Source organism: Argopecten irradians, chromosome 3, assembly GCF_041381155.1.
Source record: "Argopecten irradians isolate NY chromosome 3, Ai_NY, whole genome shotgun sequence".
NCBI lineage: Eukaryota > Metazoa > Mollusca > Bivalvia > Pectinida > Pectinidae > Argopecten > Argopecten irradians.
Genome location: NC_091136.1, coordinates 61,086,298 through 61,109,239, shown reverse-complemented (window position 1 = coordinate 61,109,239; position 22,942 = coordinate 61,086,298). Strand labels below are relative to the sequence as shown.

At 38.6% G+C, this 22,942-nt stretch overlaps 1 protein-coding gene across 1 annotated transcript in view; it reads left to right on the top strand.

Annotated features, from left to right (window-relative positions):
- The window catches only part of LOC138319280 (uncharacterized), a 99,276-nt gene that overhangs the window by 60,151 nt on the left and 16,183 nt on the right, over nt 1-22,942 (top strand). The window contains exons 21-32 of the mRNA XM_069262324.1: nt 6,350-7,341; nt 8,189-8,428; nt 8,667-8,744; nt 9,294-9,476; nt 9,914-10,009; nt 10,829-10,985; nt 11,144-11,278; nt 13,988-14,175; nt 14,287-14,420; nt 14,643-14,865; nt 22,002-22,162; nt 22,462-22,638. Of these exons, the coding sequence (XP_069118425.1) occupies nt 6,350-7,341; nt 8,189-8,428; nt 8,667-8,744; nt 9,294-9,476; nt 9,914-10,009; nt 10,829-10,985; nt 11,144-11,278; nt 13,988-14,175; nt 14,287-14,420; nt 14,643-14,865; nt 22,002-22,162; nt 22,462-22,638 (2,764 nt within the window). The remainder of the gene's footprint in view (nt 1-6,349; nt 7,342-8,188; nt 8,429-8,666; nt 8,745-9,293; nt 9,477-9,913; nt 10,010-10,828; nt 10,986-11,143; nt 11,279-13,987; nt 14,176-14,286; nt 14,421-14,642; nt 14,866-22,001; nt 22,163-22,461; nt 22,639-22,942) is intronic.

Genomic DNA, 22,942 nt, shown 5'->3' with positions numbered 1-22,942 from the left:
TACACACATTGGTCTTATGGTCTAGTAGTGCCTTTTGCTTTCTTTAGGTTTTCATTTTTTGCATTTTTTCCGTAACCATGGAAACATTGCTAAAAATATCATATTTTTGTACCAGGTTCGTTTCCGGAGCATAACTCTAAAACCAGATGACATATTTCCACGAAACTTCATAGACACATTGGTCTTATGGTGTAGTAGTGCCTTTTGCTATTTTAAGGTTTTCACTTTTTGTACTTTTTTCTGTAACCATGGAAAAATTGATGAAAATGGCAGATTTTTGTGTAAGAATCGTTTCCGGAGCACAACTCTAAAACCAGCAGAGATATTTCCATGAAACTTCATAGACACATTGTTCTTATGGTCTAGTAGTGCCTTTTGCTATTTTTAGGTTTTCACTTTTTGTGCTTTTTTCTGTAACCATAGAAACATTGCTGAAAATATATTTTTGTACCAGGTTCATTTCCGGAGCATAACTCTAAAACCAGCAGAGATATTTCCACGAAACTTCATAGACACATTCTTTTTATGGACTAGTAGTACCTTTTGCTATTTTTAGGTTTTCATTTTTTGCACTTTTTCCGTTACCATGGAAACATTGCTGAAAATATCATGGTAAATGTTAAATGTTACTTTGCAAAACTCCACCCATCTTTGTGTATATATTCTAATATAAATGTCAAGGCTGTATACCTGATTCAACAATTGCAGCCCCGCTCTAATTGAATTATACTCCATCTTTCTTTAGCTCAACTTCCTTTTTCCTGTTTTTAGGTCATCTGACCGAAGGTCAGGATGACCTATTGTCATCGTGTTTTGTCCGTTGTCGTGCGCCGTCCGCCGTCCGCCGTGCACCGTGCGTCGTGCGTAAAACTATTTATACAAAAGCCTATTCCTTCTTCATCCTTGGATGGATTTCATCCATATTTGGTTTGAAACATCATTGGGGAAGGACAATCATATTTTATATAAATGAGCCTGGTTCGACCCCTAGGGGCTGAGGGGTGGGGCCCCAAAAGGGCAAATTTTCTTAATTTAAGCTTTAAAATCCTACTCCTCCTTCATCCTTAGGTTGATTCCATCCATGTTTGGTGTGAAACTTTATTAGGGAAGGACAATCATATTTTATATAAATGAGCTTGGTCTGACCCCTAGGGCCAGAGGGGCGGGGCCCCAAAAGTGCAAATTTTCTTAATTTTAGCTTTAAAATCCTACTCCTCCTTCATCCTTGGATGGATTTCATCCATATTTAGTGAGAAACATTATTGGGGAAGGGCAATCATATTTTTATATAAATGAGAGTCTGGTCCAACCCCTAGGGGCTTAGGGATGGGGCCCCAAAAGGGCAAATTTTCTTAATTTTAGCTTTAAAATCCTACTCCTCCTTCATCCTTGGATGAATTTCATCCATATTTGGTGTGAAACATTATTAGGGAAGGACAATTATATTTTTAGGTCATCTGACCGAAGGTCAGGATGACCTATTGTCATCGTGTTTCGTCCGTCGTCGTGCGTCGTGCGTAAGACTATTTATACAAAAGCCTACTCCTCCTTAACCCTTTAGTGGATTACATCCATATTTGGTGTGAAACATCATTGGGGAAGGACAATCATATTTTATATAAATGAGCCTGGTCCGACACCTAGGGACTGAGGGGTGGGGCCCCAAAAGGGCAAATTTTCTTAATTTTGGCTTTAAAACCCTACTCCTCCTTCATCCTTGGATGAATTTCATCCATATTTGGTGTGAAAACATCATTGGGGACGGACAATCATATTTTATATAAATGAGCCTGGTCCAACCCCTAGGGGCTGAGGGATAGGGCCCCAAAAGGGCAAATTTTCTTAATTTTAGCTTTAAAATCCTACTCCTCCTTCATCCTTTGATGGATTTCATCCATATTTGTTGTGAAACATCATTGTGGATGGACAATCATATTTTATATAAATGAGCCTGGTCCGACCCCTAGGGCTGAGGGGTGGGGCCCCAAAAGTGCAAATTTTCTTAATTTTGGCTTTAAAACCCTACTCCTCCTTCATCCTTGGATGGATTTCATCCATATTTGGTGTGAAACGTCATTGGGGAAGGACAATCATATTTTATATGAATGAGCCTTGTTGACCCCTAGGGGCTTAGGGATGGGGCCCCAAAAGGGCAAATTTTCTTAATTTTAGCTTTAAAATCCTACTCCTCCTTCATCCTTGGATGAATTTCATCCATATTTGGTGTGAAACATCATTGGGGAAGGACAATCATATTTTTAGGTCACCTGAGACGAAGTCTCAAGTGACCTATTCTAATTGCCTTTTGTCCGTTGTCGTGCGTCGTCCGTCGTCCGTCGTCGTATGTCCATAAACAATTTACATTTTCGTCTTCTTCTCCAAAACTGCTGAAGAAATTTCAATGAAATTTTGCACAAACCTTCTAAGGCATAAGGCCAATCAAAATTGTGAATTATATGGTCCCCACCCCCCAGGGGGCTGTAGGAGGGACCAAAAGGGGTAAAATTTAGTAAAATTTCAAAAATCTTTTTCTCTACTCACAGATGTGGTAGAATCAAATACTCTTCATAGATAGAAAGGTATTAAGGTCCTTTACAAAAATTGTGAATTATATGACACTAGGGTCTCTAGTTTCCCCCTGGGGAGGGGGTTAAGTTTACTATAGTTTATATTGGGAAAACACATTTTTGCGCATTATTTGGTCATTTGTAATAGGAAATGAGTCAAATGTTGTCAGAATTATCAGTATAAGATGGCCATTTAATCCTATTAACAAGTTTTCTATGACTGACCCCCTGGGGGCAGAGGGGCGGGGCTCAAAAGGGGTCAAATAGGCTAAAACTTCAAAAATCTTCTTCTGAAATTCTGGAAATGGTAGAATCAAATACTTTTCATAAATAGAAAGGTCTTAAGGTCTTATGATTAAATTGTGAATTATACAAATCAAATACTCTTCATAGATAGAAAGGTCTTAAGGTCCTTTACAATAATTGTGAATTATATGACCCTGGGGTCTTTACGTTTCCCCCTGGGGAGAGGGTCAAGTTTACTATAGTTTATATAGGGAAAACACATTTATGAACATGTTTTGCTCAATTTTCATTGGAAACGAGTCAAACTTGGTTAGAATTATTAGCCTGAGATAGCATTTTAATATCATATCCATATTGGTCCAGGCCGACCCCCTGGGGGCCTAGGGGCGGGGCCAAAAAAGGTCAAATAGGCTAAAACTTCAAAAATATTCTTTTAAAATTCTGGAAATGGTATAATCAAATACACTTTATAGATGAAAAGGTCTTAAAAATTTTTTTATAAAAATTGTAAATTATATGACCCTGGGGTGTCCTGTTTCCCCTTGGGGAGGGGGTCAAGTTTACTATAGTTTATATAGGAAAAACACATTAATGAGCATTTTTTGCTCAATTTTCATAGGAAATGAGTCAAACTTGGTTAGAATTATTAGCCTGAGATAGCATTTTAATATCATATCCACATTGGTCCTGGCCGACCCCCTGGGGGCAGAGGGGCGGGACAAAAAAAGGGTCAAATAGGCTAAAACTTCAAAAATCTTCTAAAATTCTGGATATAGTAGAATCAAATAATTATAGATGGAAAGGTCTTAAGGTGTTTTATAAAATTGTGAATTATATGACCTTGGGGTCTCACGTTACCCCCTGGAGAGGGGTCAAGTTTACTTTAGTTTATATAGGAAAAACATATTTGTGAACATTATTTGCCCAATTTTCGTAGGAAATTAGTCAAACTTGATTAGAATTATAAGCCTAAGATATAGCATTTTAACATCCATATCCGTCCTCGATGACCCCCTGGGGGACCAGAGGGGTAGGACCAAACAGGGTCAAAATGATTAAAATTTCAAAAAATACCTCTAAGTTCACAGGTTTGATGGAAGCAAATACTCTTCATAGTCTTAAAAGTCAAATTTATAAATCACTGACCAACTTCAAGGCCCAGCATATAGTGTTTATATGTCTTTAATTTGTTTCATTATTTGTTTCATTATATATTCTAACTCAGGTGACCGTTAAGGCCCATGGGCCTCTTGTATATAAATGAGTCTGGTCTGACCCCTAGGGGCTGAGGGGTGGGGCCCCAAAATGGCAAATTTTCTTAATTTTAGCTGTCCCAATTCCTGTTTTCAGGTTTCGGTCTGCGATCTCAATGAAAAATTTGTCTATAGGGGTTTTAATTGATGCCGAACAACATACAACATTTTCTTAAAGATTTTTGGTATTCCAAGATGGCCGCTGGCCTGCTTCCTGTTTTAAGGTTTCAGTCTCTGATCTCAATGAAAATTGGTCTATAGGGGTTTTAATTGATGCCGAACAACATGAAAACATTTTCGTAAAGATTTTGGTATTCCAAGATGGCCACTGGCCCACTTCCTGTTTTCAGGTTTCAGTCTCCGATCTCAATGAAAATTGGTCTATAGGGGTTTTAATTGATTCAGAAGGGGGAACTTTAGGTGAGGACAATCATATTTTATAAAGGACCGAGCTAAGACCCATGGGGATAGTACGGCGGAGGTCCAAAATGGGAGCTTTGCTGAAATTTGGCTTTAAAATCTGACGACTCCTCATATTAATCCTTGAATGGGTTACAACCATATATGGATGAAGGGCTACAAAGTTTGTTCAACAAATGACATTTACCTATTTCAGAAACTTACATATTCAACTAAGGAGTTCCTTGTATTGTTTATATTAATCGTTAACCAATACTTTATACTGTGACTTTGTTGTTTTGTGCCATGAGTCAGATGACCGTTTAGGCCCATGGGCCTCTTGTTTTTTCATACACATAAGTCTCCACAATCAAACTTACTTCAGCTTTGATATCTCCATTGGCGGGGGATCTGAATGACTATGTCCTTGTATGTATCATAAATATTATTAGCTCACCTTGTTGATGAGCTTATGTCATGGCGCGGCATTTGTCGTCCCCCAACTTTTTGCAAAATTCCTACTAGTCATGGATGGCTGATTGGATATTGACCTTCCTTAAGCTTCCTTGGGTAAAGGGGAACCAATTTTGAATAAACGATTGGTCTGGTCCAGCAGGCGCCTAAGGGGCGGGCCAGATAGGGGAATTATAGGTTGGTCTTGTCCCCCAGGGGTTTGACAGGTGGGGCCAAATATGGGAATTGTAGCAAATTTTTAAAAATCCTTACTGTAGAAATAAATAGACTAAGTTCCAATCTAAAGTCTTCAAGTTAGTAGCTTGTTTTCTCTGCCTGAAACAGGTGAGTGATACAGGCCCATTGGGCCTCTTGTATTGCTCTGGTTATCAGTTGGTCTGAAGACTGCTGCTAAATCACATCAAAATCTGTTTCATTCATAGTTGTACATGTAACATTTTGTACAACTAATTTGACCAAAATGATACCAGTAAATGTAAAAATAATCACTTGTCCAGATGGTTTTGTGATTTTGGTAGAATTGTGATAGCTACATTTTGAAACTTGTGGTTAGATCAATTTGGCTGTGTAAATATAATTGGATATAGATCAACATTTCCCCCCATGTTTATATCAGTACATGTAATGTAGCTCTTTATTGTGTGTAGGTGTTGTTACCTGAGTTACTGAAGAACCAGCTGGAGACGGCCATGAACAAATACCTAGACCATACTGTGTTAGTGGACAAGGACCGTAAAACTGTAAGTAATACCATACTACAAAGTTTGATCGACCACTGAATACATTAGACACGACTGGTTAATCTGAGATAATATTAATTCACTTACTGTTTAAATATGTCCCTTTACAATACCACTTTGACAGGTGACAATCCCAGAGTTGATGATGTGGTATAAACGAGATTTTAGCAGTGACCAGGAACAGGAGCTGAATGCTCGAAATGAAGGCATCATCAACATCATAGCAGGTCACATGACTGGCCCTACCCAGGAGGCATTGCAGGAGCTAATCAGTCTGGATAGTGTGCATGGTTACTCAGAGAATATAGGTCAGTGATACGGTTCTGGACAGTCTCCATAGTAGTTACACAAAACATGTCATTTCCATTTTAAATTAAGTTCATCAGTCCATCCTACAGATTGTGGGCCTCATCTCTGAAAGGCATGAGGGGTAGGGTAGATTAAAATAAGTCAACTTGACTCAATTGATATACATCTCCTTTTCTCTTATAGAAACAATAGATTTTACATAATTCTATTTGATGAGTAGCATCCCTGTCAGATGGGAATTCAAAATTACTTAGGTTAGGGCAGAAATGAAACATTTCATTAATTTGCTTTAAATCTTTTCACAAGTGTGTTTGAGGTGTTTTGATAATGACATTGTGCTTTATTTTGTTTTGATTGACAGATATGTCAGGCAGGAAGGAGTTACCATTCCAAATGGGTGTGACATCTTACAAGACCAACTTTATGGTTGCATTTGATTTCTCAGTATTACAAGACCAATCACAAAAGGTTAAAGGTCACAGACGTATCACCTCTTTACCTAAAAACCTGTCACTCTCTATAGATAAAAGCCGTAGCTTGTCTAACCCAAAGTCACCCGTTGCCCCCTCCTATCAGCTGACCCCTGTAACCCTGGACTACATTAAAACAGAGTGCCCCCTGGTGGCGACCTTGGTCAGTCTTGTGTGTTCAGATGACCTTGATGACATTGAGGATCACATGGAGATGGATTATTTCACTAAGAGTGAGAGTCTAAGAGATAGATCACAATCAGAAATGAGTTTGATGGACATCAGAAGCTACCGTTATCAGAAATTAACCGATGAGTACCCGACACTGAAGCGCCACCTGTTGAACTACGTCATACCTATCGCTGGTGCTGAGGACCCTGAGATATTGAGAGGTAGAGACTCACTACTTAAGTTAATCACCAGTAACTTCTCTGAGAAGGTGAAGGCATGCATGTTAAACCTGCCTGGTAACTGGCAGTTCCAGTCAGTGGTCATCTCCATACTGAATGACCTCCTGCTGGACAGGAAGTGGTCCGAGATTCTGCTTGTCCTCAAAAGTCTACCACCTCCACTGCTCAGAGAGACTCACTCTTTCTGTTCTCTGTATGACTTTTCACTCACATGTCTAATCAATACTGTATTCCACAAGACAAAGAACAAAGATGTAGCCATGGTAACCAGACAGGAAGCTGACACTGTGATGAACTATCTGAGCAGGTTTCTGTGTCCTGTTACTATGACCCGACTACTGATGTCTATATACAGGAAACTGCCAATGGACCATAACATGGAACTGTTCCAAATGTGTCACCATTCTCTGATGTCACAACAGATCATTGGTGTAATTCAAAATAAACTAAAGGAACTCAACATGTACAACAGGGTGAGTATGTAGGCTAGCTATGTACTGGTAGATTTATAGAATTAGTGTCACATATCTAAACTTTACCTGAAATATATATCAAAAACATAGGTGAGGGCTTTTCCAGTAAAAAATCTACCCCATCCCAGGACTCCAGCTTGCTTTTAGAGGGACCACCCATAGAAGTAATTTAATTTGATGTCGTACCAGGAGTAGAAGCATTTTTTACAATAATTGTACGACCCCTAGAAGCACTTTTTTAAACCCATATAAGCAATTTTAAAAACTGTAGAAGCATTTGTACTTGCAAAGAAATTACAAGAAACACTGTAGTCATATTGGATTAGACATTGATTAAAGAAGTTAAGATTCTTTTCATAATCATTGGTTTTCTGAACTACATGTAGATCTGTATGCACCTCATTCAGGATTTGTCACAGGAAATAATTACACTATTAACATTTTCCTACAATAATTTACACTTGTGTCATACCTACAATCGGAAAATGAATAGCAGATACTTTGGAAGTCCCGTTTGTTCTCAAAAGTTATTTTGATTTCCTTTAACTTGTTTCAAAGTATGTCTTCTACATTGATATGTCAACCTGTTTCCATATTCAACACATGAATTGTTTAGGTCCTTTGACACACTGACCATTCCAAACACTATTTTATTATGTAATTACAATCTACACTTAATATGTAATACAAGACTGGAAGGGTAGTGTTAACTAGGGAAACAGACTAGTTTCATTTTCCTTGGATTGCTACCGTAATGGTCACGACATTTACTTTTTTTCTGAGAAAAGAACAGAAGCAAATTTAAGTTGAATTAAGTATTTAAATGATGTTGGCCTTGTGTGTTTAGATCACTGAGTGTGCTAAGAACCTACAGTTCAGACTGGCCATGAAGACTACAGACTACACAGACATGGATGACAGGAAGGGCTACCATACATCTCTAGATAAGTTTACTGACTGGCGAAACCTTCTATGTCCAGAAGTTATCTCCCCTGAGGAAACCCTGGTGGTACTGTTGAAAGCAGGCGATTATGAAACTGCAAAGATATGGTGTGGTCATGTAAAGTATCCAGATGAGAAGTACCTAGTAAGTTGATTTGGGTGAAGAAATGAAATATTCTCAGATTGATGCAGAATTACTTTCACTACTTGTTCAGTGCAATTCTCCTTGTAATGTATTTCTATGAAATATAGATATCCTAATGATCTATGGTGATTTCCCGTGACTGTTGAAGTGTTGGCCTTGCTTGGGCTCATAAAATCAAACACTGCTGAGACCTACCGGTGATGTAGCATGAAGTAAATGTTGTGAGTATGTATTGTAGGATGTGGTAGAACATCAAGTGATTTCCTTGTTAGAACAGAAGCCTTCACAGCCTTCAGAAAACAACAAAGCATTTTTGGTAAGTACATATTGGGGCTTAGGTATGCTGAACATTCCATCATCAGTAACCCTTTCTGTGTGCAATGATCTCTATTTGATAGTGCAAAGATATATTGTGGGACAAGTTTTAATAAATATGTTTACTTTACCGAGTTGTAATAGATATATTTACTTTAACTTAGTTTTAGTTGTGATCGATATATTTACTTTACGGAGTTTTAATAGATATATTTACTTTACGGAGTTTTAATAGATATATTTACTTTAACTTAGTTTTAGTTGTAATAGATATATTTACTTTACCGAGTTGTAATAGATATATTTACTTTAATTTAGTTTTAGTTGTGATAGATATATTTACTTTACCAAGTTTTAATAGACATATTTACTTTACCGAGTTGTAATAGATATATTTACTTTAACTTAGTTTTAGTTGTGATCGATATGTTTACTTTACCAAGTAGTAATAGATATATTTACTTTGACAGGTTTTGGAGGGGCTTAAAGTTAGATATGTTTATTTTGACCAGTTTTGGAAGGGGTTAAAGTTAGATGTTTACTTTGACAGGTTTTGGAGGGGGTTAAAGTGATATCGTCTGATGAATGTCTGGCTCTATGTCAAAAACTCCTGGAAAAACTAGCCAATCAGAGGGATGTTCTGTTTATAGCTAGTTACATCATCACTCAGCTAAAACCATTATTACCAGATGATAAAAAAGACCAACTCAAAATGATACATATGGGAGCCAAGGTGAGTATATATAATCTAATATTACAATAATAGTGATATAATAGTTATATTCATATACTGTCATTATATAAAGGACTAGATATGACTGATCTAAAACATTACACAGACTGTTGACCACTTCCTTTTGTGTGTGATTAACTTTTGCGATTTTCATGATTAAGGATTATTTTCGAAAATTTATTTCTGCGAATTATCATTTAGTTTTATAAATTTGAAAGATATTTTAATGCAGGCTTTGAATGTGCTAAAATTGATCTCAGCGAACTTGATTTGAAACCAAAATTTAGTAGAAAGAAAGTTAGATTACAGTACATCTATGTTGAAAATAATACAACAAATCTGAAATTCATTTTAAATTATTTCCATCTATACCTGCCATGTTTGAAAAGCTGTATGTACCACAAGCTAATTTTAGATTGTTTTAATTGTTAACCCAGGTGTTGTTATGCTTACCAAGTAGTGTCCGAGGAGAGTACTGCCATCTGGTGTCATCTCCAGCTCTACTCATCGAACAACTGCTCATGAACATGAAGGTAGGTATCAGGTCCAAATTACATCAGTCTCAAAAATATTTTATAAATAACCTTGAAACAAAACTTGGGCAAAAATTTTGGGCCCTGAGTTTTGAAATGCAAGCAATAAACGTATGTAGCCCAAATGCACTTGGTACACATAAGTGTCAATCACATATGTGTCGTGAGTGTACATGTACACATGCTATATGTCATCATGTGAGTGAGGAAAGATTGGATGAGAGTGTTGCACGGACTTCTCGTCCAGATCCCTGCACATTCCATATCACTCGCCCTAATCCCAATTTATTCCCACATATCTTTGCCATCAGATTGAACAGGTGCCCTTCGATATACCATTTTCGACTCAATAAGCGCCCATGTCCCTATAAGCACCCCTCCCCCTTTTGAGGCCTCAAGTTCAATTACCCTGGCATAAAAAAGACCAAAACTATATAGGATTGCAATGATTTTGCCTTTTTACGCACTTTTTAATTTTTTATACGTCCTGGGAGCTTATTGGGTTAAATACGGTACATGTATCTAGCCCTGGTAAGTCTGTCTCGTGTAGATACACTTAATATTCTTGTGTCTGGTGAACCAACCTACCTTTTTATTTGTATAATAATAGTTCCGGTCAGTGTGTAGTGTTTCTATGTGTTGTAGGTTTTATTGGGAAATAAATTCCACACTTTCTAAAAGACCAAAGGCTTGTGTTGTTAATTAACTTCCACAGGTTACACATAATAATAACAATATGTCAATTGTGTATACAGTAAGTATATGTTAGCTAAATAAAATTTGCCATGTGTCTAATCTAATGCAACCTTGACCTCACAGATTGACCTTGCTGGTAAAGCATATGAAACTATCAAAAAAGATCAGGTCAAAGTTCAGAACCCCATCTTGAGGTTTACTTTGGAGCAGTTCAACCACCTAGTCACCACATATGCTACCAAGGCCCTGGATTTCATCACCGTCCAGGTCATAGTTTCAGGTAAATGTGAGGAGTTAGTATCAAACAATATCTATATTTCAGTGTAAATGTTGTTGTATCAAATTAAGTAATAACTGCATTCAATTTGTTGGTATTTTTGGCTATTACTACCTACTGATTTTTACCTATAATCAGAATTTATAAATTTAATTTTATAGGGAAGGAAAGAACAAACTCACAGTTATCAAACTCATCAATACCTGATGGGACAATGGAGCATGCTCTACTGTCACCTAGGAAATCTGTGGTTTACGAGGCGATGAGGAATAGTCGACGGAGTGTGGACATATCTGGTATTTTACCCTATTCTAAAGATGAATGTCTATACATAATATAGTATTGTTATATTTGATCATTGTATAATTTAGTCAGCCTCCTGTAATAGTGTACATCACACTGTCTCTTGGGCCATACGTTCTTATTGGACACACTCCATGTACATATTAGTGTATTTTGATTTCCTTAAAGAAGACGTCTACTTATACTCCTTTCCTAGGTCTCTGCCTAGACAACTGTAAACAGTGAATATATAATATTTATCTCCCTTCATAGCCCTCCGGATGGCGTCCACTAGTGACCCCTCCTTGGGCCTCTCCCCAAACTACATTACACCATGAAAATACCAATTAAATACACAACTGGACGAACGATCTAATGACAACATAGAGGAGATCTGGCACTCCTTCAAAACAACACTAAACAAATCCATAGACAAAAACATACCCACCAAGCACATCACACACAAATCCAAACTCCCTTGGATAACCCACCCCATTCGCCAACTCATAAACAAATCCAAACACTTACACAAACAGTATAAATCCAAACCAGAAATCAAACACATATATAAAGCAACAAAATCAGAACTACAAAAACAAACCAGAAACGCATACCTCAACTACTTAGAAAAAATGATAACAGACATACCAATAGACGAACCTCGATCCTCACACCCTAACAAAAAACACAATCCCAAAAAAATTTTCTCCTACATAAAAACAACTAAGAAAGAGAACTCTGACATCACAGCCCTACGGAAAGACGGACAGCTATTGACGGACACAACTGACAAAGCCAACATCTTAAACCAACAATTTCAGTCTGCTTTCACACAAGAACAGAATACAACCATACCTGACAAAAGTCTTTCACCACACCCAATTATGCCAGACATCCACATAACACAACAGGGCATACACAAACTACTGAACAATATAAACCCGCATAAAGCAACTCGCCCCGAAAACATTCATGGCAGAATATTGAAAGAACTCAAAGACATCACAGCTCCTATCCTTACAAAAATATTTACATGCTCACTCACCACAGGAACACTTCCACACGACTGGAAACACGCAAATGACAATCCCATTTACAAAAAAGGCGACAAATACAATCCCGCAAACTACAGACTATATCACTCACATGCATCACATGCAAATTAATGGAACATATTATCACCAGTGCCACCACGTCACATCTGGAAAACAACAACATACTTTACGACAAACAACACGGCTTTAGACCTTCCAGATCATGCGAAACCCAAGTGGCCACGTTCATACACGACCTCACACAAAACCACAACAACAACACGCAGACAGACATCATAATCATGGACTTTGCAAAAGCCTTTGACAAAGTACCACACAAACGCCTTCAGTACAAACTCAAATACTACGGCATCACAGGTAACACACATGCATGGATAACAGATTTTCTTTCATATCGCACCCAGACAGTAATACTTTAGGGCAAACACTCATACAAAATACCAGTAACATCCGGAGTCCCTCAAGGAACCTGTCTGGGCCCCATACTTTTCTTAATATATATCAACGACCTACATGAATACATGAAACACAGCACCCTTAGACTTTTCGCAGACGATAGTATCATTTACAAGACCATACACAAACAAGAAGACACAGAAACTACAACACGTCCTTGACAATGCAGGACAATGGGAACATGACTGGCTAATGCAATTTCACCCCGACAAGTGCAAAGTCATCTCCACTACCACCAAAAGCAACAAAATCCACCAGAACTACACTCTCCATAACCACTCACTTGAACATGTCAAACACAGTAAATACTTAGGCCTCACACTGCAAAACAACCTCCAATGGGACAAACACATAAACAACATCACCGCAAATGCAAACAGAACACTAGGTTTCCCAAAACGAAACCTCACAATCAATATACCACACATTAAAGAACACGCATATAAAGCACTTGTCAGACCCAAACTAGAGTACTGCTCCTCTATCTGGGACCCACACAATACTGGCCAAATACAACAAATAGAAAAAACTAAAGCAGAGCAGCAAGATATGTACACAACAGATATCATAACACTTCTTCAGTCTCAGACATGTTATACACACTCCAATGGCCAACACTACAAACATGCCGTCTACAATCACGACTCATCCTCCTATATAAAATCACACACCATCTCGTTGCCATCAACCCAGAACAATACCTAACACCTATAGACACTCGCACTAGACACACACATCCCTATGCATACAGACACATCGCAGCCACAAAGGATACATTTAAGTATTACTTCTTCCCACACACCATCACACACTGGAATCTCCTTCCTGTGGCAACAGTACAAAACACTACACTGGAGGGCTTCAAGGCAAACATAAACAACATAGCCCTTGAAGCCCCCACTCACAAATAAACACCTCATTTTTTATCATGTTTTTTTAACCTATCTACTTTTATCTATTCCAGCACCAGAAAAAAAAAAGCAAAAAAAAAAGCACTGTATATAACCCCTTCCCCCACGCCACTGAGCCAATCACCTCACCTAAAATCGTCACTATTGACGGATGGTGATAAACCAAAGAAGAAGAAGAAGAGTGTGTTATATTTATCTCCCTTTATAGCCCTCCAGAAGACGTCCACTAGTGCTCCCTCCTTGGGCCTCTCCCCAAACTACTTTACACCATGAGTGTGTTATATTTATCTCCATTTTATAGCCCTCCAGAAGACGTCTACTAGTGCCCCCTCCCCTGGCCTCTCTCCGACTGGCTCCTTGGCACATCCCTCCAGTATCGGTAGTGGCCGCCTGTTTGTGATGCCACCAGAGCCACCACCCAAGGATCAATGGGTCCAGGACAATGCCACTGATACCTGTATGGTTTGTCAGATGGAGAAATTCAGCATGGTAGGTACCTCTGTTTAGCTCTCTAAGTAACCAAATCTTGCTGTGATATCTGGACCTTAAATTACAAAATGTTTTTGACTCATTTCAATAACTTGTTACTGTTGGTTTCAGTTCAATAGACGCCACCATTGTCGGCGATGTGGGCGTCTGGTTTGTGCCCAGTGTTCTACAAAGACTACCATGATACATGGTGTGAGAGCCAGGACATGTAATGACTGTTACGATCAGACGCAGTTCTCACACAGGTAAAAACTATCATTTGATATTACATGGGGAACATCTGACATGCAAAACTTCTAACAATCTTACATGAATATTCATCAAGCACACAAATTTTTTAAAATGAAACAATCACAATTTAGAAAAAAAAAAATTGTCTCTGTTGTTTTTAAAGTTGTTTCAATAATGACAGATAGAAATATTTGCTGTAAAATCGAAAACTGAAATGTATCTTTTTGATTTATTAGTAAACTAGCGAGGATTCAGCGTGAAGCAAACAAACGTGGAGGGAGTCCTCTAGGATTCCAACGTGCTTCTTCTACCAATAATCTTGGAGACATAAGCTCTATCAAAGAGGACAGCATTGGGGAGGACACCAGTTACATGGAACAGCTAGAGATACAATGGCAGTTAAAGGCAGGAGACGACTCACACAACTGTATTGTTAGGGAGGATTTCTGTTACGAACAGGTGAGTCTATTGTTAGGGCGGATTTCTGTTACGAACAGGTGAGTCTATTGTTAGGGCGGATTTCTGTTACGAACAGGTGAGTCTATTGACAGGGAGGATTTCTGTTACAAACAGGTGAGTCTATAGTTAGGGAGGATTTCTGTAACAAACAGGTGAGTCTATTGTTAGGGAGGATTTCTGTTACAAACAGGTGAGTCTATTGTTAGGGCGGATTTCTGTTACAAACAGGTGAGTCTATTGTTAGGGAGGATTTCTGTTACGAACAGGTGAGTCTATTGTTAGGGCGGATTTCTGTTACAAACAGGTGAGTCTATTGACAGGGAGGATTTCTGTTACAAACAGGTGAGTCTATTGTTAGGGAGGATTTCTGTTACAAACAGGTGAGTCTATTGTTAGGGTGGATTTCTGTTACAAACAGGTGAGTCTATTGACAGGGAGGATTTCTGTTACGAACAGGTGAGTCTATTGTTAGGGAGGATTTCTGTTACAAACAGGTGAGTCTATTGTTAGGGAGGATTTCTGTTACAAACAGGTGAGTCTATTGTTAGGGAAGATTTCTGTTACAAACAGGTGAGTCTATTGTTAGGGAGGATTTCTGTTACAAACAGGTGAGTCTATTGTTAGGGAGGATTTCTGTTACAAACAGGTGAGTCTATTGTTAGGGCAGATTTCTGCTACAAACAGGTGAGTCTATTGTTAGGGAGGATTTCTGTTACAAACAGGTGAGTCTATTGTTAGGGCAGATTTCTGTTACAAACAGGTGAGTCTATTGACAGGGAGGATTTCTGTTACGAACAGGTGAGTCTATTGTTAGGGAGGATTTCTGTTACAAACAGGTGAGTCTATTGTTAGGGAGGATTTCTGTTACAAACAGGTGAGTCTATTGTTAGGGAGGATTTCTGTTACAAACAGGTGAGTCTATTGTTAGGGAGGATTTCTGTTACAAACAGGTACAAACAGGTGAGTCTATTGTTAGGGTGGATTTCTGTTACGAACAGGTGAGTCTATTGTTAGGGAGGATTTCTGTTACAAACAGGTGAATCTATTGTTAGGGAGAATTTCTGTTACGAACAGGTGAGTCTATTGTTAGGGCGGATTTCTGTTACGAACAGGTGAGTCTATTGACAGGGAGGATTTCTGTTACGAACAGGTGAGTCTATTGTTAGGGCAGATTTCTGTTACGAACAGGTGAGTCTATTGACAGGGAGGATTTCTATTACGAACAGGTGAGTCTATTATTAGGGAAGATTTCTGTTACAAACAGGCGAGTCTACTGTTTGGGCAGATTTCTGCTATGAACAGGTGAGTTATGAACAGGTGAGTCTATTGTTAGGGATGATTTCTGTTACAAACAAGTGAGTCTATTGTTAGGGCGGATTTCTGTTACGAACAGGTGAGTCTATTGACAGGGAGGATTTCTGTTACGAACAGGTGAGTCTATTGACAGGGAGGATTTCTGTTACAAACAGGTGAGTCTATTGTTAGGGAGGATTTCTGTTACAAACAGGTGAGTCTATTGTTAGGGAGGATTTCTGTTACAAACAGGTGAGTCTATTGTTAGGGAGGATTTCTGTTACAAACAGGTGAGTCTATTGTTAGGGAAGATTTCTGTTACAAACAGGTGAGTCTATTGACAGGGAGGATTTCTGTTACGAACAGGTGAGTCTATTGACAGGGAGGATTTCTGTTACAAACAGGTGAGTCTATTGTTAGGGAAGATTTCTGTTACAAACAGGTGAGTCTATTGTTAGGGCGGATTTCTGTTACGAACAGGTGAGTCTATTGACAGGGAGGATTTCTGTTACAAACAGGTGAGTCTATTGTTAGGGAGGATTTCTGTTACAAACAGGTGAGTCTATTGTTAGGGAGGATTTCTGTTACAAACAGGTGAGTCTATTGTTAGGGAGGATTTCTGTTACAAACAGGTGAGTCTATTGTTAGGGAGGATTTCTGTTACAAACAGGTGAATCTATTGTTAGAGAGAATTTCTGTTACGAACAGGTGAGTCTATTGTTAGAGAGAATTTCTGTTACGAACAGGTGAGTCTATTGTTAGGGCGGATTTCTGTTACAAACAGGTGAGTCTATTTTTAGGGAGGATTTCTGTTACAAACAGGTGAGTCTATTGTTAGGGAGGATTTCTGTTACAAACAGGTGAATCTATTGTTAGGGAGAATTTCTGTTACGAACAGGTGAGTCTATTGTTAGGGCGGATTTCTGTTATGAACAGGTGAGTCTATTGACAGGGAGGATTTCTGTTACAAACAGGTGAATCTATTGTTAGGGAGAATTTCTGTTACGAACAGGTGAGTCTATTGTTAGTGTGGATTTCTGTTACAAACAGGTGAGTCTATTGACAGGGAGGATTTCTGTTACGAACAGGTGAGTCTATTGTTAGGGCGGATTTCTGTTACGAACAGGTGAGTCTATTGACAGGGAGGATTTCTATTACGAACAGGTGAGTCTATTATTAGGGAAGATTTCTGTTACAAACAGGCGAGTCTACTGTTTGGGCAGATTTCTGCTATGAACAGGTGAGTCTATTGTTAGGGAGGATTTCTGTTACAAACAGGCCTAGTGAGTCTATTGTTATGGCAGATTTCTGTTACGAACAGGTGAGTCTATTGACGGGGAGGATTTCTGTTACGAACAGGTGAGTCTATTGTTAGGGAGGATTTCTGTTACAAACAGGTGAGTCTATTGTTAGGGAGGATTTCTGTTACAAACAGCTGAGTCTATTGTTAGGGAGGATTTCTGTTACAAACAGGTGAGTCTATTGTTAGGGAGGATTTCTGTTACAAACAGGTGAGTCTATTGTTAGGGTGGATTTCTGTTACAACAGTGAGTCTATTGTTAGGGAGGATTTCTGTTACAAACAGGTGGAGTCTATTGTTAGGGAGGATTTCTGTTACAAACAGGTGAGTCTATTGTTAGGGAGGATTTCTGTTACAAACAGGTGAGTCTATTGACAGGGAGGATTTCTGTTACGAACAGGTGAGTCTATTGTTAGGGCGGATTTCTGTTACGAACAGGTGAGTCTATTGACAGGGAGGATTTCTATTACGAACAGGTGAGTCTATTGTTAGGGCAGATTTCTGTTACGAACAGGTGAGTCTATTGACAGGGAGGATTTCTATTACGAACAGGTGAGTCTATTATTAGGGAAGATTTCTGTTACAAACAGGCGAGTCTACTGTTTGGGCAGATTTCTGCTATGAACAGGTGAGTCTATTGTTAGGGAGGATTTCTGTTACAAACAGGTGAGTCTATTGTTAGGGCGGATTTCTGTTACGAACAGGTGAGTCTATTGACAGGGAGGATTTCTGTTACGAACAGGTGAGTCTATTGACAGGGAGGATTTCTGTTACAAACAGGTGAGTCTATAGTTAGGGAGGATTTCTGTTTATGAACAGCTGAGTCTATTGTTAGGGAGGATTTCTGTTACAAACAGGTGAGTCTATTGACAGGGAGGATTTCTGTTACAAACAGGTGAGTCTATAGTTAGGGAGGATTTCTGTTACAAACAGGTGAGTCTATTGACAGGGAGGATTTCTGTTATGAACAGGTGAGTCTATTGACAGGGAGGATTTCTGTTATGAACAGGTGAGTCTATTGTTAGGGAGGACTTCTGTTACAAACAGGTGAGTCTATTGTTAGGGCGAATTTCTGTTACGAACAGGTGAGTCTATTGACAGGGAGGATTTCTGTTATGAACAGGTGAGTCTATTGTTAGGGAGGACTTCTGTTACAAACAGGTGAATCTATTGTTAGGGAGGATTTCTGTTACAAACAGGTGAGTCTATTGTTAGGGAGGATTTCTGTTACAAACAGGTGAGTCTATAGTTAGGAAGATTTCTGTTACAAACAGGTGAGTCTATTGTTAGGGAGGATTTCTGTTACAAACAGGTGAGTCTATTGATAGGGAGGATTTCTGTTACAAACAGGTGAGTCTATTGTTAGGGCAGATTTCTGCTATGAACAGGTGAGTCTATTGTTAGGGAGGATTTCTGTTACAAACAGGTGAGTCTATTGATAGGGAAGATTTCTGTTACAAACAGGTCAGTCTATTGTTAGGGAAGATTTCTTTTACAAACAGGTGAGTCTATTGTTAGGGAAGATTTCTGCTACAAACAGGTGAGTCTATTGTTAGGGAGGATTTCTGTTATGAACAGGTGAGTCTATTGTTAGGGAGGATTTCTGTTACAAACAGGTGAATCTATTGTTAGAGAGAATTTCTGTTACGAACAGGTGAGTCTATTGTTAGGGAGGATTTCTGTTACAAACAGGTGAGTCTATTCTAAGGGAGGATTTCTGTTACAAACAGGTGAGTCTATTGTTAGGGAGGATTTCTGTTACAAACAGGTGAGTCTATTGTTAGGGAGGATTTCTGTTACAAACAGGTGAGTCTATTGTTAGGGAGGATTTCTGTTACAAACAGGTGAGTCTATTGTTAGGGAGGATTTCTGTTACAAACAGGTGAGTCTATTGTTAGGGAGGATTTCTGTTACAAACAGGTGAGTCTATTGTTAGGGAGGATTTCTGTTACAAACAGGTGAGTCTATTGTTAGGGAGGATTTCTGTTACAAACAGGTGAGTCTATTGTTAGGGAGGATTTCTGTTACAAACAGGTGAGTCTATTGTTAGGGAGGATTTCTGTTACAAACAGGTGAGTCTATTGTTAGGGAGGATTTCTGTTACAAACAGGTGAGTCTATTGACAGGGATTTCTGTTACAAACAGGTGAGTCTATTGTTAGGGAGGATTTCTGTTACAAACAGGTGAGTCTATTGTTAGGGAAGATTTCTGTAAAAAACAGGTGAGTCTATTGTTAGGGCGGATTTCTGTTACGAACAGGTGAGTCTATTGACAGGGAGGATTTCTGTTACGAACAGGTGAGTCTATTGACAGGGAGGATTTCTGTTACAAACAGGTGAGTCTATAGTTAGGGAGGATTTCTGTTACAAACAGCTGAGTCTATTGTTAGGGAGGATTTCTGTTACAAACAGGTGAGTCTATTGACAGGGAGGATTTCTGTTACAAACAGGTGAGTCTATTGTTAGGGAGGATTTCTGTTACAAACAGGTGAGTCTATTGTTAGGGAGGATTTCTGTTACAAACAGGTGAGTCTATTGACAGGGAGGATTTCTGTTATGAACAGGTGAGTCTATTGTTAGGGAGGATTTCTGTTACAAACAGGTGAGTCTATTGTTAGGGAGCGAATTTCTGTTACAACAGGTGAGTCTATTGTTCAACGGGAGGATTTCTGTTATGAACAGGTGAGTCTATTGTTAGGGAGGACTTCTGTTACAAACAGGTGAATCTATTGTTAGGGAGGATTTCTGTTACAAACAGGTGAGTCTATTGTTTAGGGAGGATTTCTGTTACAAACAGGTGAGTCTATAGTTAGGAAGATTTCTGTTACAAACAGGTGAGTCTATTGTTAGGGAGGATTTCTGTTACAAACAGGTGAGTCTATTGATAGGGAGGATTTCTGTTACAAACAGGTGAGTCTATTGATAGGGAAGATTTCTGTTACAAACAGGTGAGTCTATTGTTAGGGAAGATTTCTTTTACATCAGGTGAGTCTACTGTTTGGGCAGATTTCTGCTATGAACAGGTGAGTCTATTGTTAGGGAGGATTTCTGTTACAAACAGGTGAGTCTATTGATAGGGAAGATTTCTGTTACAAACAGTTGAGTCTATTGTTAGGGAAGATTTCTTTTACAAACAGGTGAGTCTACTGTTTGGGCAGATTTGCTATGAACAGGTGAGTCTATTGTTAGGGAGGATTTCTGTTACAAACAGGTGAGTCTATTGATAGGGAAGATTTCTGTTACAAACAGGTCAGTCTATTGTTAGGGAAGATTTCTTTTACAAACAGTTGAGTCTACTGTTTGGGCAGATTTCTGCTATGAACAGGTGAGTCTATTGTTAGGGAGGATTTCTGTTATGAACAGGTGAGTCTATTGTTAGGGAGGATTTCTGTTACAAACAGGTGAATCTAATGTTAGAGAGAATTTCTGTTACGAACAGGTGAGTCTATTGTTAGGGAGGATTTCTGTTACAAACAGGTGAGTCTATTGGAGGATTTCTGTTAAGGGAGGATTTTCTGTGTTTTCTTCCAAACAGAAAGGCTTGGATCCAGATTGAAAACTGACCACCGATGCCATATTTTGCGAGTTTATGTACTAGTCGGCCATGAGGTACTTTGTCGAAAGCCTTCATAAGTCACAGTATATAATATCCACGCATGCTCCTTTATCCAAAATATCTGTCCATTTATCCATGACATTGATAAGTTGAAGAACCGTGGATCTACTGTCTATAAAACCAAACTGAGCGTTACTAAATAGCTTATTTCTTTTCATGTGACTCATTATTTTATCCCTTATTATTATTGATTCTAATAATTTACAAACAACACTGGTCAGGCTTACTGGTCTGTAGTTATGGAGGATTTCTGTTACAAACAGGTGAGTCTATTGTTAGGGAAGATTTCTGTTACAAACAGGTGAGTCTCTTATTGTTAGGGAGGATTTCTGTTATGAACAGGTGAGTCTATTGTTAGGGAAGATTTCTGTTACAAACAGGTGAGTCTATTGACAGGGAGGATTTCTGTTATGAACAGGTGAGTCTATTGTTAGAGAGGATTTCTGTTATGAACAGGTGAGTCTATTGTTAGGGAAGATTTCTGTTACAAACAGGTGAGTCTATTGTTAGGGAGGATTTCTGTAATGAACAGGTGAGTCTATTGTTAAGGAGGATTTCTGTTACAAACAGGTGAGTCTATTGTTAGGGAAGATTTCTGTTACAAACACGTGAGTCTTTTGTTTGGGCGGATTTCTTTATGAACAAGTGAGTTTGACCTTTCCCTGTATGGTAGTGTGTGGATTTTATGGTATATATACATGTATGTGAGTAGTACACTTTACTTGAATATAAGATTTTAAAGGCTATCAGCTATCATGTTTTTATGTAAAGAACTAAATATATGCAATTCAATTTAGTTTTACCTATCAGATATATAAGGCTGAACACTTTTAGACTGAAGAGGAAATGTAAAGGACAGCCTCTGTTTAAATAATGGGGACTATATTCTGTAATATGGTTGTCTAAATCAATACTATTTTTGTTACAGGCTCCAAGTACATCTTTGTGTATGTCCATCTTGGATCTCCATAGTAACACAAGAGCAAGTGGTCAGTTAGTTCTACAGCTGTGTGATGACCTGTCCAAACACCTGAAGTCCATCGCTCCTGGACTGCCTAACCCAGAGGTCGACTATAGCCTCGTCCTAAGGTAGTACACTGCTGTTAGGATTCAATCCATTAGTTATAGATTCAGATGCAAAGAGCCATGTAGATATGCTACTAGTTCATTGTTACTCATATACACACACCAGTACAAATCAAATTGTTCCTGAATCTTTGTGTCCACATTGTAATGTTTTTAATCTGCTGGTCCACTTTAGTTTTCAGTACACCTACTCCTACCAGACTTTAACCAGAAAACTTCTGGTTCGATAGGGAATGGATAAAAAACCAGAGAAAACAGTATAATTGATCTTATTATAAATTAAAGGTTTTTCATTGACACAGTATGATGAAGACACTGCTGTTCCATGCCAAGATGAAGTTCAGTGAGTGTGGGGAGAGCCGGGGCCTGGGACAGTGTGAGTTGTACCAGGGACGTATAGATATCCTTGGGGTGTTAGTGGCTGATAACTACCGCGACCTTCCCTCCCTTCAAGAGCTCACGAAACCAGACACCATCAGGTAACCACAGCTATATAACATATTAGTTACTCCCCCACAGTATTATTTCTGTGATTCTGTTGCCAGTGCTTGAGTTATAACTTGTGTTAATTCTACAGTTTTATATCAGGACCTGACTTAACATTATTTCTACTATTCTCTTTCAAACATCAGAGTTACTTCCTCTGACTGTGTTAATTCTGTAAATTGTCAGAGTTGCTCTCTGCTGTTAGTTACACACATTTTATTTATGTGAGTTACTTCCCCTGGTAGTAATAGTTATACTATTCTGATTTACGTTTTTTCCTAATTAATGTTAATTTCC